Source organism: Fundulus heteroclitus, chromosome 17, assembly GCF_011125445.2.
Source record: "Fundulus heteroclitus isolate FHET01 chromosome 17, MU-UCD_Fhet_4.1, whole genome shotgun sequence".
In the NCBI taxonomy this organism is placed as follows: Eukaryota; Metazoa; Chordata; class Actinopteri; order Cyprinodontiformes; family Fundulidae; genus Fundulus; species Fundulus heteroclitus.
In genome coordinates, this window is record NC_046377.1 from 20,557,285 (window position 1) to 20,576,178 (window position 18,894).

Genomic DNA, 18,894 nt, shown 5'->3' on the forward strand with positions numbered 1-18,894 from the left:
TGTCTTACAAGAAAGCAGCGTGTTTGAGGCGTTGCCTTTAAATACATCCCCAATTATACCTCTTTTAAGATTAGAAAGTCTTGATACCATCATCTGGGCTTTCCCTTTAAAGGCATAGTAATCCCAGTTTATGTAAACATCTGAATTTGAGGAGGGAAATAAAATCAATCCCCCAAAAAATACTTTTTTATCACTGCTTTAGCATAAAGAAATAATGTTGGTAATCCTCACTGACCTAAAATAAGTCAAGTTTAGTCAAATGCACTGTCAGACAGGGTTTCCTTTTATACAGTGTATATAAACATTTAGTATCAGCTGGATTTGACCAAATGAAAATTTGATTATTTGCTAGCAATTCTGATTATAGGCTGCAGCTTTGTGTCATCGATTAAGTTAGGTGAAGGGTTTTTTTTTAACCCGAAAATATGCAGTAAACTGTTCCCTCAGTGGCAGAAATGTGGGATCAGTGCATCATTATAACAGGAGAGGTTAAGCTGCACGACGTAAGCTCTTATAACAGGAGGCACTTTAGTCAATTTCATAACGAGACGGGCTTCAAGGCACTGGAAACTGATTTTTAGATATATGCTCTACGAACTTTGTTCAATATTATACTCCTTTTCTGTTTCAAACTAACAGAAAAAAAATGGGCTCACAAATCAAATTAAATGTTCCCATGCACTCAGTTGCCAAAGCTTTAAGGAAATACAAACAGGAGGAAAAAAAATCTTCAGAAAGTAATTATTTTTTAAGATTTCTTCTGTTTTAAGCACATTAGTTCCTTCTAACAGTTTCCTCCGTCATGCATTTTTTTCATGGAATAACGTCATCGCTCCTCCGTTTTCCCGCGCTCCGTCGAAAACTGCAAGCAATTTAATACTGACGTCATGCATTGAGTATACGTAGCTATATCATAGCTGTTTAGGCCATAATGCTGAAGTATTTTGACATGCCGTGATCTCCGAAGAAATAAATGTTGCTGTTCTCCTTAAACATTCAAGACGGAAATGCTCTGAAACAACTTTGACGATAAACAGCCAGAGCACTTCTGGTGAAAACAAAACGTAATCCGAGAGAGGAGGATGAGGGCCGAAGAAGACGACAACAAAAAGAAAAAAAGAAAATGAGGTAACGTTGTGTGCATGCTGATATAAAAGAGAAGAGTCTCCACATGCGTTTATATAAAGGAGCGTTGCATGGCATCAAACCTTCAGCTGACCTGCAGCGGCATTGGTGCAGATCGTCCCTCCACAAGTCTTCACGAGTTTCCTGTTTGCTTCTCATAAAGTGCCTGAAATTTTGCCATGTAATTTTTTTTTTTTTCCACAATTTTCTTGCATGTGCTGCAGAAAGCACATACGTTTGTGACTGTAATCCATCCGCAGCGTGGTTGTTCAAGGAGAAAGTTGTTCTCGTGAATCTTCGATGGGCTTTCGTCCACATGGTTGAGTCTATTGCTCCAAACCAGGCAACTGTCCTTTTCATCAAAAATGTATCGTCCAGTTTTATCATCTGTCCTCCAATTTAGTCCTCAACTTTTAAATTGAATACATAGAATAGGAAGCTAAAACACTTTTTATTGTTAATATTTATTATGATTTTCCTAAATGATTAATGTGTTTTCAAGTCAATATAAAGTGCTTCAATAATCTAAATAAACCAGATTTCTTTTCACAAATGTTGGATTTGTGCTACTCAGCTCTTAAAAGCTGGAGCATTTAAAACATTATAAACCAATAAATGTCTTAATAAAAAAGAGATGGCAGTGAATTGTTGCAGTAAATAGGTTTAAAGTTATGGTCCAAATACAGCAGATCTTTGCATGTTTTAAAAGAGGCACTCCATCAATTTAGTATTGCACGATCAGGGATAAAAAGTGATTGATTAGCAATCAATCACTTATAATACCACTAAGTCAACATAGACTGAAATACCCCTGTTTTTCATTAATGGGAATGTCACAAGAACGTTATATTTCCCAGCGAGCAACTGAATCATGCTCCTCTATCTTTAAAACATGCACCTATTTGTAATATATATATTTTTTTTATCATATTAAAACATGTTTTTAAGCCATGGCAGAGAGCAGTATGGCTTTTGATTGGCAGATGGGCTCTCAGGATGTGGATTATAAGTAATGCCTGCAAAGTGGTGGGTATTTGTTCATAATTTTGTTCATAATGTTTCCATTTTGCATTTCCCAAGTTTGAGATATGTTTTTATATTTCTAAAGCAAATTTGAAGCTCTTCAGATGGGGTTTTAACATCATTGGGGTCTTTTCTACAATTCTCCTTGTACTTTAAACATGCCTCTGCACCAAAACTAAATAGCTGGATGTCTAAGACTGATAGTGTAAAAACATTTGACATATTAAAGGTAAAATGTAAATCAATAAGTAACAACATTTTCAGACTGCTGTCTGACAATGCATGGGTTACACTTAGAAAACTCAGTAAATGTCAAACACTCCTGGAACTGGGTTATAAAGTTGTTGGCAGTTTGTTCGGTATACAAAAATAGGACCTCTAGGATGTGAAACATGCCTTGAGACAAAAAGGAATAAAGCTTGATGTCAAACATTGACATTGCAAACTTGCTTAATTGTATGAAGTGCATGTGATGTTTAAATTCAATATTAAATACATTTTTTTACAGTATTGAGGTCAGCTTAAAATTATTTGGGCCTTGTCCACCGTTCAAATTCAAAGCCTTTTTAAACCTAATGCACATCTCTGAGGTTGTTAAAAATTTTAACCAACCTCTTTAAGAAAATCAATCTGTCAGTTCATGACTATACTGCAGTGCCTTGTAAATGATTGAGGCTCGTCAAGGATACAAAATGACGACAAAGTAAGACATTTAGCAATTACAAGATGTCCTAATGGCTAAAAGGAATACAATTTGGAGTCTGAAGTAAGCAGTGGCACCTCCTTAATTGTATAAGATATACCAGAGTTCATATGGTAGAATATTAAAACAATAACTTTCCAAAATATTGACATTATAGTATCTATTTGTAGTTTTCTCCAAGATGCCAAATCTTGTCTCTGTCTTATTTTATCCTGGAATAACCCCTGTAATTCTGACAATTCATTATAACAATGTGTTGGAATATGAAAACTACAGTAGGGTTTTGTAGAGGGCCCAGGACATGACATCATTAGGGGCTGGTTTGAAGGGGAGAAAAATACAACAACATTCCTCTGGACCAGGATAGTTGAGCTTAACATCTAAAATGAGTAGTGTAACCCCTTTTATTTTATGGTGCTGATTGGAGAACATTAATTATTGATTTTCAAAAACATGATTGGGTATTGTCTGGTATACTTAACAATAATGAGTCAAACAGATCAAAAATGTTAAATTGATGGAGTAACCCCTTATATTTTGTAACATACATCTGACATTTGTTTAAAGTAGAAAACTGAGTTTTAAACTCTTGAAGCCAGGTAATACTATTGGGGGCTTGTCCGGGATAAAGACACCTGGTCCAAAGTGATTAAATATGATAAGTAAAACTGGCAGTGAAACTTATAAAAAAATTTTTGGAATGGATACAAATATTTAACCTAACTTTGTGCCACGATCTGCTTGGTATCGCTTCACTATGAGTGTATTAAAGTCTGTTTTGAAAGAATAATGTTTAAAAAAAGAGAGTAAAATGCACCTATAGAGTTAAAGCATCCAGATATTTCTACAATATGTACAGCAGTGTGTCAGGTGCTGCCTCACACATCGGTGAGCAGCTTCCCCCTGTTCACACAGTTCTGGCTGGGGGCAGTGCAGTTGGCAGTTCTAAGGTTTGCTTCCCTAAAGTTATCAATGCTGTTGTTCAAGTCCTCATCTATCTCCATGTACTCTGACTTGCTGACCACAGAAGAAGTGCGGCGGCTTGAGTTGGTTTCTGATGCCAAGTTCTGGTTGCTGATGTTGAGCAGCTGAGCTTGCTCCTCACCCTCTGTCTCCCGGTGGTAGAAGTAGTTGAAGTTGGACACGATGACTGGTACGGGCAGTGCGATGGTCAACACCCCAGCTATGGCGCAAAGCGATCCAACAATTTTCCCTCCGATGGTCACAGGATACATGTCCCCATAGCCAACGGTGGTCATAGACACCACAGCCCACCAGAAAGCATCCGGGATGCTGGTGAAGAATGACTCCTTTTCCTCAGCTTCAGCAAAGTAAACAGCACTGGAAAATAAAATCACACCAATGAAGAGGAAGAAAATGAGCAACCCCAGCTCCCTCATGCTTGCCTTGAGAGTTTGCCCCAGAATCTGGAGCCCTTTGGAGTGTCGGGATAGTTTAAATATCCTGAATACCCTCACCAGACGGATCACCCTGAGAATGGCTAAAGATGTGGCCTGTTCACCTCCTCCCCTTCCCTCCCTGTTGCCTTGGTCGTCAGCTAGCTCTGTGCCAAGAGTGATGAAGTACGGGATTATAGCCACAATATCAATAGTGTTCATCATGTTCTTAAAGAATGCTGCTTTGCTTGGGCAAGCAAAGAAGCGGACTATTAGTTCAAAGGAAAACCAGATGATGCAGAGTGTCTCCACCAAAAAGAAGGGATCTGTCAGGATGTTTGCTTTGTAAAACATGGTGGTGTTGCCCACCTGGTGTATGCGGTCATTGGGGTCCTCCTTTAGCTCCGGTAAAGTCTCCAAACAAAATATGACTATTGAAATAAGAATGACCATCACTGAGACAATGGCAATCCCCCGGGCTGGCCCCGAGCTCTCTGGATGCTCAAAGAGGAGCCAAATCTGCCGCTGGAACTCCTTCTCTGGCAAAGGCCGCTCCTCTTCTCGAATAAATCCCTCGTCCTCCCTAAACTTCTCCATAGCCTCTGCACCAAGTTCGTAAAACTTTATCTCCTCTGAGAACATGTCCAGTGGGACATTTACTGGCCTCCGCAACCGTCCTCCGGACTGGTAATAATACAAGATGGCATCAAAACTTGGGCGGTTCCGATCAAAGAAATACTCGTTTCTTAAAGGGTCAAAGTAGCGCATCCTCTTCTTCGGGTTCCCGAGCAGCGTGTCAGGGAACTGGGCGAGGGTCTTCAGCTGGGTCTCAAAGCGCAGCCCAGAGATGTTGATGACCACCCGCTCACAGCAGTCGTGATCATTGTGGTCGTCGTCGAGCGGGTAGGGGTCCTGTGGGTGGCCCGGCAGGGTGGAGGTATCGTCCATGTTTTCTGTGGACACCACAGTCATCCTTCCTGGTGGGTGGTGGGCAGGAAGGGGAAGCGGTGCGTAGGTGGTGGGAGCAGGTTGGAGTGGAGAGGCTCCTACAGATGCCAGGAGATGTGCAGAGCCTCCCTCCCTATCACCATCATCATCTTCACTGTCTCCATCGTCTCTGAACTGAACGTTCCCTCAGCAGTGCCTCTCCTGACACCTGGAACAGAGTGGAAAATAACACCCAGTGTCCTCAGAAAAGGCAAAAACTCGCTCACAGATATTTCTCAACATGAGCCTCTCTCCAGAAGGAAGCAGCACCTCCACAAGCGTGTGTATCATCTTCTGGATTTTACCGCATACACCAGTGTTGAAGTTTGCAGCCCTGCTGCACTGCCTCTCTCTGCACCTACAGTTCTCACTCATCCAACAGCTTCCCACTCAAGCAAGCGTTTACACATACATCAAACGGAGCAATAAAATCTCCTCTGAGTGATGGACATCAGAGATGAAACGTACCTGAGTTGGAGAGCAGCAGATGGAACTGGTCGTCCTCTCCAGCCGCCCACCTCAACTCTGGCTTTAATACCAGCAGATATCTCTTTACAGTGTCTCTGAAATATTAATAGACTATGTTGTCTTGGTCAACATCCGTATCCTCTTGGTGTTGGTTTTCAGCGTCAGTCGGTAAAGCCCGCAGGAGGAGGAGGAGGAGGAGGAAGAGGAGGAGGTTTCTGATGGCTCTGAATGCAGCAGCAAAAATCTCGACTGGCTATTTCTTAAAATCATACTGGAAAACAAGGAGGAGGAGGAGGGAGAGGAGGAATAATGAGCTGGATGAAGCTCACATTCTGACGGGAAGGACCGGACTTTGCTGCATCAAGAGAAAAGGGCTTAAAAAAAATCAGATGAAGGAAAGGAGGAGAGGAGGGAAAACGAGGCAGAGGATCCCGCTGCAGAGACTCGATATGTGTCCGTTAATTTGGGAGCATATTGCAGGATTTCATGAGGAGAGGAAAGAGAAGTGAGTGGAGCAGGGAAGGAGGGAGCGAGAGAAAACAGGAGGAGGAGGGGGTGAGGATTCGACGCAATGCAGACACACTGTACAGCACACAGAGAGAGAGCTACAGTAGCGGCTAGATGTCAGCAGAAACAGCCGCACGACTCCTGTCGGGGAAAGTTCTCCTGCTGGGAGCCCGGTGAGGAAAACACCGAGGGGCGCTCGGTGCACAACGTGACTCTCCTGCAGCTGTCAAACAGTCCAGATCTGACATGGAGAACCTGCCAACTGGGCTTCAGTTCTGACCCAGGAGTGTGTCAGAACAAGCTCTGCAGGTCTGCCAGAAATCATATATATATATATATATATATATATATATATATATATATATATATATATATATATATATATATATATATATATATATATATATATATATATATATATATATAATATGCAACCCTCTGTGTGTGTGTTATTACGATTAAATCATTAAGATCAGGTATGGAGTCTGCTGCAGTGGTCTGAAACAGAGGGGTTGTTATGCCGGGGGCTCAGTCCGGCCAAGAGATAAACAATTTAAATTTTTCTTTAACTTATATATTAAAATAATATATACCAGGTCTCTGCCTAGGCAGATTTTTTTCCTGTTCTGAGAATTAAAGAAAATAAATGAAATCTCTTCATTTACTTAGATTAAATTTTTCATTGTTTAAAAAACATCTGTGAAAAAATAAGCATTGAAATATTGAAAGTGTGACTATAAAGATTGATATACAGTGGTGTAAAAAAGTGTTGGCCTCTCTTCCTGATTTACTTATTTTTTGGCATATTTGTCACACTTAAGTTTTTCAGAACATTAAACAATTTTACATATTAGTCAAAGATAACACAAGTAAACACAAAATCCAGTTTATAAATGAAGATGTTTATTATTAACAGAGAGAAAATCCAAACATACACGGACCTGTGTGACAAAGTGATCACCCACTAAACCTAATAACTGGTTGGGCCTTCCTTAGCAGCAACAACTGCATTCAAGCGTCTGCGACAACTTGTAGTGAGTTGTTTCCAGCACTGTGGAGGAACTTTAGCCTGACTCATCTTTGCAGAATTGTTGTAATTCAGCCACATTGGAAGGATTTTAAGCACGAACAACCTTTTTAAGGTCACCTCATAGCACCGCGATAGGATTCAGTTCAGGACTTTGACTAGGCCACTCCAAAGTCTTAATTTTGTTTTTCTTCAGCCATTCAGATGTGGACTTGCTGTTGTGTTTTGGATCATTGTCCTGCTACAGAACCCAACTTGGTTTTAGCTTGAGGTCACAAACAGATGACCGAACTTTCTCCTTTTTCTTTTTTTCGTTTGGTACAGAGTAAAATTAATGGTTTCAGCAAGTCTTCCAGGTCCTGGGGCAGCAAAACAAACCCTGACTATCACACTACCACCACTAGGGGGGTCGTGATACAACTTTTTTCACCTTCGATACGATACCGATATTGTAGCTTTCAGTATTGGCTGATACCGATATTGACCCTATAACGATATCAGCAGGAATTATATATACTTTTATTACTTATTTTGTAGCGTTTAATGTTAGAAAAAGGCTTGATCAAGTGAATTATTCAAACAGAAAACAATGTTCAATATGAGAACAACTGACCTATTTATTATTAACCAATGGGTTACATAAACTACAAACTTAAATATAAGAATATTCTACAATTGAATTGTGTGTGTGTGTGTGTGTGTGTGTGTGTGTGTGTGTGTGTGTGTGTGTGTGTGTGTGTGTGTGTGTGTGTGTGTGTGTGTGTGTGTGTGTGTGTGTGTTACAACTTCTTTCTGGTAGGCACTACAGAGCACAGTATGCCAAACCAACATCTAGTGAGAAAAGCTTCTTCAATTCAATTCAATTCAATTTTATTTATATAGCGCCAAATCATGAAACATGTCATCTCAAGGCACTTTACAAAGTCAAGTTCAATCATATTATACAGATTGGGTCAGATTATCTTCCCACAAGCAATTTCTCTACTAAACAGCTGACTGACTCAGTGTAAAAAAATAAAATAAAAAATACTCCTTTGCAATAACCCAGTAATTGTGCCTCTAATCAATGGACTGTACATACATGTACATAACACCGCATGTTGTACTCATTTATTCCAGCATTCCCATTTTCTGCACTCATCACACTGTGGACATGTATGTTTGTATGTGTATGCTCCCCTGTACATTGCTCCCATCTTCGACATGTACATAATAACAATGGAAATAATATTTACTCCTGCATCGTTTGTATCGTTGCGCTCATTGTACCATTGCAATATTGTCTTAGGCTGTCTGCCTTGTTCATAGGGTGTCGATATATGTTCTCTTTACTGCAGACTGTTGATTTTTATGCTGTTTGATTTTTTTTTTTTTAACTGCATTATTGTGCTACTGTGTTATTGTATAAGTAAGCACATCGTGAGCATTGTACAATCCAGAGTAAAATTCCTTGTATGTGTACACATACCTGGTAAATAAAGCTAATTCTGAATCTGTTCACCATCTCAAATCTGCTAAGTTAATTAATTAGTTAATTAATATAAATCTGAAATTTGAAGATGTATAATTTTTAATTGAACAACTGTCTGATAAAGGGTGCACTCGCTGACTAGATGAGGATCAGTTAGGACTTGTAAGTAGCCAGGAGAGCTCAGGACTATAAAACATTAATTTTGTTATTTTTCATATTTAATAAGTAATGTGTTGATTGTTTAAAAGTAAAATCCATTTTTAAGCAGGTTCTTGGAAACTGTTTTTTCAATGTGAACATGTAAAATAATACTACTAATGCATCAAAACTATGGTTGTTGTCAATCATCAGAGCCTGATGATAATCAAACACTCCTTTTAATGTAATTATGGAAATTATTTAAGTAGTTTTATGCAGCTTATTAAATATACTAGCCTTTAAAGTGTTACGACGACCAGGATACAATGTTTGATTTAAATATTTCAGGCAGAAGGGGTGTTTAAAAGACTGACATGTCTAAAGTGATAAAAATAATAATATATAATTTTAATAAGATTTCAGAAAATTGACATCTTAGGATTTTAAAATCCCCTTTAATGGACATAATTTCCTTCCTGATTGTTCTTTACTGCCGAGTCATAATTTAGTGTCATTTGTAATATAATTGAACACTCGTGTATGGACATATCTGCGAGCTTTGGGGTCTGATGATGAACCTGTGCTGATAAATGGGAGATAAAGCATTCGGAAGAAGAGGTGGCTGCAGGATGGGGCAAGAATGGGGATGTTACTCTGGTCTGTTGTGATGAAGAAAGGACTAAGTTTGAAGTTAAAGCTTTGGATTTACTGCTCCATCTACATACCAACCCTCAGCTATGGTTAGGACATACGGATCATGGTTAAATGAGCTTCTTGCGTTGGATGGATGGATTCACTTTAGGGGCTCCATCATTTCGGGAGAGCTCCCAGTAAAGCTGCTGCTCCTCCTCACCGAAACCTGAGGTGGTTGATCTTATCTGGATGGATCCTCCTCCATTTGGAAGTTTGTCTCATTTCTAGGAGGACACTCTGGGGCAGACCCAGAACGCTCTACTAGAGGGAGGTGTATACCTTGTTGCTTGGGAACACCTCCTCCAGGGGGTGCTGGAGAGTGTCACTCCACAAATGCCCCTCGGATATAATGAACTAAGACAGACGGAATGGATGGCGGGGAAAACTTTTTATCAAAAATAGGTTAAAAAAAAAGCAAAGAAATGACCAGTAAGCTTAAATCCATTTTAAAAATAGCACTGTTGTTGTCAGATGTAGGGATAAAACAAGAATTTTATGATGTGATTATAAACAAAGTTGATACTGTTTCCAGAGATCTTGTTATTTTTGGTCTAATTTCCTTTTTACATTTTTAGTATACATTCTTGTGCTCTTTACAGTGAAATTAAAGCAATAAGCAAAATAAACGTGGAAAACTATTTTGTTATCAGGGCTGTGCCAGAGCTCCACCTCTCCATTGACCAAAGGTTTTAAAAGGACTTTTGTGATGCAGACTGGTTGATTTTATTCACGTTTATCAGTGAAACTAAAAAGGTTTTGCCCTGAGAGAACAGAGTGTAATAAAATATCAGCTGTGCGGCTGATCGAGGGGAATGTTCAGCATGTCCTTGTCCAAGGATAAAAGGTGACCGCTCTATATTCAGACTTCCAGCGTTCGTCACTCCCGAGTGTCCGACAGCTGGCTGAGCTTCTGCCGCGCGGCTGCTCCCACAGCATTCCTGAAAACTAAATTTGCAGAGTGCCGGTGGGACAAACGTCTGCCCAGGAGAAATTACAGCATCCTGGAAGACTATTCAAGCAGGGGCAGCATGAGGAGGGATATGTTGCGCTCAGACGTCCAACTGTTCCTACTTCTGTGTCAGTGTGGAGTGATATGTAGAATATGTGACAAAGTTATTGTCCCACTCTTGGCGACAACAGCAGCCACCGATTGTTTCCAGGAACTGGAAACAAGTCTTTTACATGCCTCTAAAGAAATGTTGGCCCACTCCACTTCGCAGAATTGTTGAATTCAGCCACGCTGAAGGATTTACAGGCGTGAATTACGTATTTAGGGTCACATCACAATGTTTAAATTGGAATTAAGTCAGTTTAAACATTTATTTAGACTTTATTTTTCAATCAATAATTGAAAAATAACTGAGGCCTGCAGAGCTTCAGGGTTCATCTGTGACCTCCTTAATGAGTTACAGATGGGCTCCTTCAGTACTTTAGTTTGGTTGGTCATGCCTGGAAAAAGTGTGTTTTGCCTTAGAAATGGCTCAATAATCCTTTTTTGGCTTCTTGAATTTTTTGAGCACTTAATGCTTCCTTCTGTTGTGACAAGCTTAATGAATTGAGATGCTGACTTGGCAAATGTCCACACTGCCAAAAGTACCAATATGGGGTTTAATCTTGACCTCAACCACACAGATATTTATGGAGGATCGTCAAGAGAACAACGAGAGACACCATAGTAGGTCTGCACAAAATATCGCCGATATGTTATTTTATTACATGCATTATGCATATCGCAAAGGACTGTTTAGACTTGGAATGTAAACGTGCACAAAAATAACAGTTTGGCAGGTATTCAGGTTTTAAGGTCCTGGTTTGGGATTTTTTCCGGGATGCTTCAATCTATCAAAGCAAAAATAATGATGATGATGATTAGCCATTTGGACAGAGACGTGCAGCCGTAGATGTTCACACCTGAGACTAATGACATCTTCCAAAATGTTCTCAGAGTGATAAAAGCACAAATGAGAAAGGGAGGAAAGAAGAAAATGGGGAGATATTACCGCTGATATCATCATCCCAATATTTACCAATATTGTCACCATTGCAAAACGTTCTGATATTGTGCAGCCCTATACCAGAACCAACAATGCAGACAAACTGAACGGCGCTATCAAAGCAAAATAGAAAGCAAGTTTTGGTTAGAATTACTGAAATAATAATTCATGTGGGGGTTGGATGGCCTAGTGGTTAGAGCAGGGTGCAAGTTTGCTGGTTCACATCCCACAGACTGCCACTCTGGGTCCCAGAGCAAGACCCTGAGCCCCAGAATGCTCCCCGGGCGCCACACAGTGGCAGCCTGCTGCTCCCTCAGAGTGGGTTAAATGCAGATGACACATTTCTTTGGAATGTATGTTGCATTGACAAATAAAGATCATTAATATTATTATTGGATAAATTAACTTCAGTCATTTTCTAATTAATTGAGGTACATTTTTACTTGTTCATTGGGTCTTGGTTCCTGCTTTGCATCCTTATTATGTATGCATTCATTTGAATTATTTTTGCATGATTTTGTTTTCCTCCAAGTGTCTGTCTGTGTCATAATTGGTGTTTTTGCTGAGGTGTTTATCTCGTTTATGTCCTGGTTTTCTCAACAAGACGTACTAAAATGTATGAAGTCTACGCCGAGCTTGTAGTTGGAGGGGAGTCACAGCTGATGCCGATAATTTCTCAACACCAGGGATTAGAGCAGCTGTACAGCACCTGCCCACACGCAGCTGTGAAGGGAAGCATGAAAACGTGAAAACTCGACAAGGTGGTGGAGGAGAACCTGACAAATTGTTGGACACACATGTTCACGGGTCGCACAGATGAACACCATGACTTCATCCGGACCGTTTCATCTCCTGTCAGATGATCCGGTCAGGTCGCTGCTCTACAAAAGAGAGGCTTCTGCTGCTTTAACCCGCCAAGTGTCGGGTTACAGCTGCTTCTTTACCAGCGCTGAAACGTAAGATGGATGCCTAAAATCCCTCCTCAAAGCAAACGGAAACTTTAATGTAAGCACTGGAGAGCATCGTCTCCTGACTGCCCCGGCAAAGGTTCAGCTAACCTTTGAGCTCCTCCAGGCCACAGATTGCTCTCCTGGAAGGCACTGATTGGAAGATATCAAAAATAGCACATTAGCCATTTACATTTACACAAGCTATACTTTCAAGGTAACCTTTTTAGTGAACCAGCAAGTGAGTAGAAAGAAGATCATTTGATTTGGGTGTACAGAAGCTGTAATTACAGTGCCCTTTATTCATACACCCTTAAACATTTTCACATTTTGTCATGTTTCAGCCATGATCTATATAGATCTATATATTTAGTTGGGATTTTATGATAGACCAACACAAAGTAGTGTGTAATTAGAAAGTAGTGAGAAAATATTTTTTTTACCTCCAAAAGTGTGGTGTGCATGTGTATTCAGCTCTCCTGGGGTAATACATTGTATAAACACCTGTTGCTGCAGCTGCAGCTCCAGGTCTTTTCTGGTCTATCTCTACCAGCTTTGCAGACGTAGACACCGAAGCTTTTTGCTCGTTCTTCTATGCATTATACCGGCGCTTCCTTCAGCTGGAGATCATCTGTGGGCATTAACTTTCAAGCCCTACCCTTTAAATATAGTTGGATTTTTCTATCAGATGAATATGCTTTGGATTAAATCCATCCATTATAGCTCTGGTTGTATGTTTGGGGCTATTGCCCTGCTTGAGGTTTATCCTCAATTTAGATCCATGCATGTTTCCATCAAGTCTGCCCAGTTTCTCTGTTCCAGCTGAAGAAGACCATCCCCACATCATGATGTCGCAATCACCATGTTCCAACATAAGGGATTGTATTCTCAGGTTGATGTGAAGTGCCACACACAGTCATATGCCCCCTTTTGCAGCAACAACTTCCATCAAGCGTTTTGGATAACTGTCACTGAGTTTCGCCGTGGATGAATTTTGGCAGGATTGAGCTGCTTAAGGTCATGCCGCTCCAAAACGTTTTGTTTTATGAGTGCTCTTGGTTTGAAGGTAACAAACTGCCAGATTTTGTTGGGGACTTTCTGGTAAAGAGCAGTATTCATTTCTCCATCAATTTGGCAATCCAGGTCCTGAAGCAGCAAAGCAATTACCATGTTTGTCATTTTGTAATTTTTATAGGATGTTGTCTTTGTTTTACAGCAGATTTAGTCCTTAGAAAATGCTTTGGAACCCTTTACAGACTGATAGATGATATTGATTTTGCTTCCACAGTTTTCCAAAATTTTGGAGAAATTATTTGGGTAGATTAGATACATTGTTTAATAAACATAAAGTGCTTTCTGAAAGTCAATATGGATTCAGATCACAAAGATCGACAGCAATGGCAGTCATTGAATTGATAGAGGAAGTCACCAGCGCCTTAGATAATAAGAAATCTGCAGTTGATGTATTTATTGATCTCAAAAAAGCTTTTGACACAATAAATCATGAAATATCAATTAAGAGATTGAAGCGCTATGGCATCTGGGGAGTAGTCCTGCACTGGATGAAAAGTTATCTAAGTAACAGGCAACAATTTGTGCAAATGGGTGACTTCAGTCATCGTGCTTGGCCATGATCTCTACTACACATGGTAATAATAGCTACGCCAATATAGACTCTCGTTTTCTCCCAATTATTTTTTTTTTCTTGGTTGCTCTCTCTTCCCTCTCGCTGGGCAGAGGTATGGGTGGTCCTCAGATAGAGAAAACACGTATGGCTGACAGTTTGTCCCCTTTCGGCCTCAGAAAACCCACCTCCTAGTGGGTGCACCATCACCTATGTATTTATAAACTACTAATTCTAAGTTATGGGAACGCTTTCCTTTTTTTTATGTGATGTTATTAAACTTTGCCAGAATATGTATTTATAAATGCAATACTTGATTTTTGCTAATTTAAAGGCAAATTAGTTACACACTGTCCCTTTAAGCTCAGTCGTAAATGTATCGCTTGATACAATTTGATGAACTATAGAACTTTTTAATGTAAATAAAACATAAAACTTTAGGACATTTAATAATTAGGGGTATCCATTCATAATAGGCGACATTGGCAAAGCGGCTAGGGTGTTTCTCCTGTAACAGGCGGGTTGCCTGCTGGCAGTGGTCAGAGGGCCCAGTGGCGCTTATTGTCTGGCAGCTTCTTTTCTGTCAGTCTGCCCAAGGGCACCCTTGGTTACAATGTAACTCACCACCATCAGTCATTGAGTGAGTCGGTGAATGACTGAATATAGTGTGAAGCGCCTTGGGGTCCTCAACAATTGATTAGGCCATTTACCATAAATGTTTAAATGTGTCAAAATATTCACAAGAATCCTTGGTTGAATAATTATACTGGTGCCATTGGACTGGAGTGCAGGCTAGGGTAGAAAAAAGATGGGTCGCAGGTTTCTCTGACAAATAGTTGCCATAATCAAAAACCCTCGAAAGCTTCCATATCTAAATCTTTTTCTGATACCTCTGCCTCTTATAGCCCCAGTAAGAGGTATGAAAGGCCACACAAGGTTTTAAAACCTTGTGTGGCTTTGGTTGACCATTTTGAGCCAGTTTTCCTTTCCTATGGAGGAAAGCTTGTATCTATCATGAAGCTATCAGGCTCTTCTTTTGTTGTTCCTCCTCAGTTCCTCAAAAAACATCTCCCTTTACATGGTCCTTACATTTTGAACTCATAAATAGTAGTTTACCTTCTGATATTGTTCAAGGCGGTTTCGAACATGCAGCTGTGCAACCATGGCTATAAAAATCTGGCTTTGATTACTCTGTCCTGACACATTTCAGGCTGTTTTCTAGGGTACATTTTATCGGAGCAGTTTTGGAAATACATAACTTTAGCTCCTTTCTTGTGGAAAATTATATCTTTAAATTTTTCAAACAGGGTTTAAATTTTGCCAAAGCACAGCATCAAGTTTTTTTTTTAATTTGTGTTAAAGTTGTAAGTCTTCTTCTGCTGATCTTCCTTGGGGGTGGCGGGGTACCCAAAGGCTTTATTCTTGGACCTCTTCTATTCTCTTTGTACCTGCTTCCACTTGGTGCCATTTTAACATTAAGTTAGTTGGCTTGTCCGGAAATGTATTTTGTGGGTTATTATACGTGACTAAATAATTTTATTTAATACTCTTCAGATTTCAGGGTAAAACTTGTCACCTGTCATTTAATAAAAGCCAAATGAATTATAGAATTACAGGCTGATTTCAGAATAAACAATATATGTTGACTTGAAATGTTATTGCTAACAAATTAGTATATTTATTATTTTTGGTTTGGATTTATTATGTAATAGTTGCTTTTTGATTTCTTGCTTTGCTGTATTAAACGTTCAGTCTGAGTAATTACTCTGATAAGCCCCAGACTAATTAACAGAAAACTACATGATTGTTAGGTCTTTGATTCCAGTGTTTCCAGTGTTGTCTTGTGATGGTTTGGGCTGTTCTCCTTCACATGAGCAGAGGAGTGGAGGAGGAGGAGGAGGAGGAGGAGGAGGAGGTGGGGGCTGCTTCTGCTACATGCAAACCGGCGAGGCATCCCTCGTGGCAACACGCAGCCCTGTCATCTCCTGCCTCGTGCCTGAATCATTGAATCAGGGGGAACACAGTCATTAAGCTGTTATTTTTTTCCTCTTCCTCACCCCCCTCCTCCTCGTCTCCGCTGCCATCATCTTGTCCTCCTCACTCCGTCATCTCCTCGCTCTTTGGCTCTACTCAGGAAAGCCCCAGGAGGCCGAGCGGGAAAGCGTGCAGAAGGTGATGGGAGAAAAATCTGATGGTGGGATGTGAAATATTAACCTGATAAAAGATGCGGAAGGAGAACAAGGAGCCGATGTTGCTTCAGGAGAGAGAAAACGGCTCACAGTCGAAGGTCGGCGGCGGATATTTAAACACCATACAGGTGTCACTAAAGACAGGTGACAATAAACCAGATCATCTGGATACTATGGCCTTTGGCAGGGGTCGGTTGGTTGCTTTGGGACCTGGATGATTTGCCGTAATCCATTGAAACAAGTTGTGCTCTTCACCAAAAAACCCTGAAGGACAGAGCCTGGCCATTATTTTGTTACCTTGAGCTCAAGGTTATTCAGAAAGAAAATTAGCTCAAGCACACCTGGAAGTTCAGCTGTGAGTGGCTGAGAGTAGCCTAGTCAAAGTTTGGACTTTGACTATGTAAGTTTTGACCCAAGTTTTAGCATAATTGGAGCTATAATAAATTATTTTTCAGGTCACTATACAGCACTTGCCACATACCAATGCTCAGTGCAGGCTGCGTTTTTTCAAAAACTTGGGTCGTATTAGGCTCTGAATGAGTCATGTGACCTAGAGCGTCACTTCACAGCAGTCTTAGCTCCCTTTAAAAATTAGTGCTAACTTTACGTGCTTCTACTGCTCTCATCCTCGATTCAAAGTTTGTTCTTGGTCATGGTTATCATTACAAAATACAGTAAATAAAGTTCACAAAGCTGCCTGTCAGCTCTTCTTCTCTGTTAAAGTTCCTGCAGCCTTTCATAATCAGATGATTGAGCCTGTTGTCTGCCCCGTCTCCCACAGGGCTCCTCCTCCCTCTTCCCCTGGCTCTGCCTCATCCTCTCCCTTTCAATGGGAGACTCTGAGGGTAGTCTAGAGGGGTAAATGTGGCCTCGTCTTTACGAGTAATGTAATGACTTCTCAATCTATTGGTCCACAGTGGTCTGCTATCAGATTCCTAAACAAGGAGGGAGACTGTTTAATCTTTTGACAGAGCAGTGTTGCTGGTGGCCTTTAGAGGCGCTAAACCTGGAAGTCACCAGTCTAGCACCCCTAGTGGCTAAAGGTTACATGGTGCTGCTTTAAATTAGGCCTGCACGTCGCTTTATGTAAAATCTTCATCCCAAGGAACGGTTTCTGCATTCTTCAGGCTTTCTATCACCGCAGTATGTAGATGACCTCAAAATGCTATAGAAGGTAAAGAGTTGGTAAGTCTGTTTCAAAGATAAACATCAGCCAGAAGCAACCTTGTCATTATTACCTGGTTGTTGAGATGCAAATAATCAATTTTACTCATATTTCCCCGAGCTGAACAGAAGACTGTCTCTGTGAGGAATGTCTGAAATTATCTCAAAGCAAAAAAACACAACTATGCTCAAAAATCATGTCTTTATTGGGGCATTCACTAGCATTATGGCATATCTCACAGTTTATTTCTAATATATGCTCTCCTAACCTGAATCTGATTGGTCATTAGTGCTTGAAAATCCTTCAATGTGGCTGAATTTAAGCAATTTGTTAAAGAAGAGTGGATTGTGTAAAAGATTCAGGAAAAATGTACAATGAAACAAAAGATAAACATCTTTTTAATCTAGAATTTTCTTTTAGTTTCACCTGCATATAACTTCTGAAGTTGTAAGAAATAGAAAATGGATGTTTATAAATAAAATGTTTCACTAGCCTTGTAGGGTTTCTTTAGGCAATATGTGACCTTTAAATAAAACCTGACAATTGGTCAAACTCTTATTCATGCAAAGTTTTATTCGCTTCACACACGGGTGAGTGAATAAAGCAGCAGCTGCAGCAAAGACTTATGAATGTACCAAGCAACCTCCTGTCCTCATTCATAAACACACAGGATGCTTATATAATACCTATGCAGAGTCGCCGTCTCTGCACTATTTATAGGCCCCATAGCATTCAGCGGGAAAAGAGCGATGCCAATTCGCGCAGTGCCCTTCAAGACCAACACACGGCCCTTGGAGGGACTGCCGGGGCCCGACTTCAGGGAGCTATAATTAGAGTCACGTCATGGAAGAGCCAGCGAAGAGGGAGAGACAAGCGAAGTGACAGATGGGGGGGATGGGAACATTAACGGACAGAGCTGAACTGCTGATGATGGAGGTTTGTCTCTCTGAGGTTTTACTTCAGATGTATCTGCAGGGGTCAGGATGTTTCATTATAAATGCAACATATTTCAGAGTTCTTAAAACTCCTGAACCTGTGGGACCCCACAGACAGTAAATACTTTTAACCTGTCATTATATGTCAAACGTCGTTTCCCCAGAGAGCCACCATGGTTGTTAGCTTAAAAATAATGTACAATCAGTCAGCAGGACATAAATTAACACCCTCACAGCTTGGAGTAAATAAAGAAACCATAAAATGGCCACATCGATGGCCAAATGACTCATTCATCGCCATAACATTGACCTGAATGGAGCTCAGTGTCAGCGAGTGGATCGATGCAGGCAGTTTAGATGTCAGGGTGACATAACGATGCCCCAGGAGACTGTGCAGGAGCCGAGCAGGATGAAGGAGAAACGTCCTGGCAGGTTTGACAGTTGATCAGTGCTTTTAAAATAAAAATAAAATTAAAAAATAAATGCCAAAGCCATCCATGG

At 40.4% G+C, this 18,894-nt stretch overlaps 1 protein-coding gene and 1 long non-coding RNA gene across 2 annotated transcripts in view; one reads left to right on the top strand and one right to left on the bottom strand.

The window, feature by feature from the left end:
• LOC110366728 overlaps positions 1-18,894 on the top strand; it is a 66,298-nt gene that overhangs the window by 20,260 nt on the left and 27,144 nt on the right. The gene's annotated exons all lie outside the window — the stretch shown is intronic.
• On the bottom strand, positions 1,946-6,503 carry kcna1b (potassium voltage-gated channel, shaker-related subfamily, member 1b). The gene is made up of 2 exons (XM_012850559.3): positions 5,704-6,503; positions 1,946-5,404 (listed from the first exon to the last, which is right to left on the bottom strand). The coding sequence occupies exon 2, from the start codon at positions 5,218-5,220 to the stop codon at positions 3,730-3,732; it is 1,491 nt and encodes a 496-aa protein (XP_012706013.1). The 5' UTR covers positions 5,221-5,404; positions 5,704-6,503; the 3' UTR covers positions 1,946-3,729.

Coding starts and splice junctions, on each gene's coding strand:
- kcna1b (XM_012850559.3), bottom strand. CDS start 5,220: ATGACTGTGGTGTCCACAGAAAACATGGACGATACCTCCACCCTGCCG.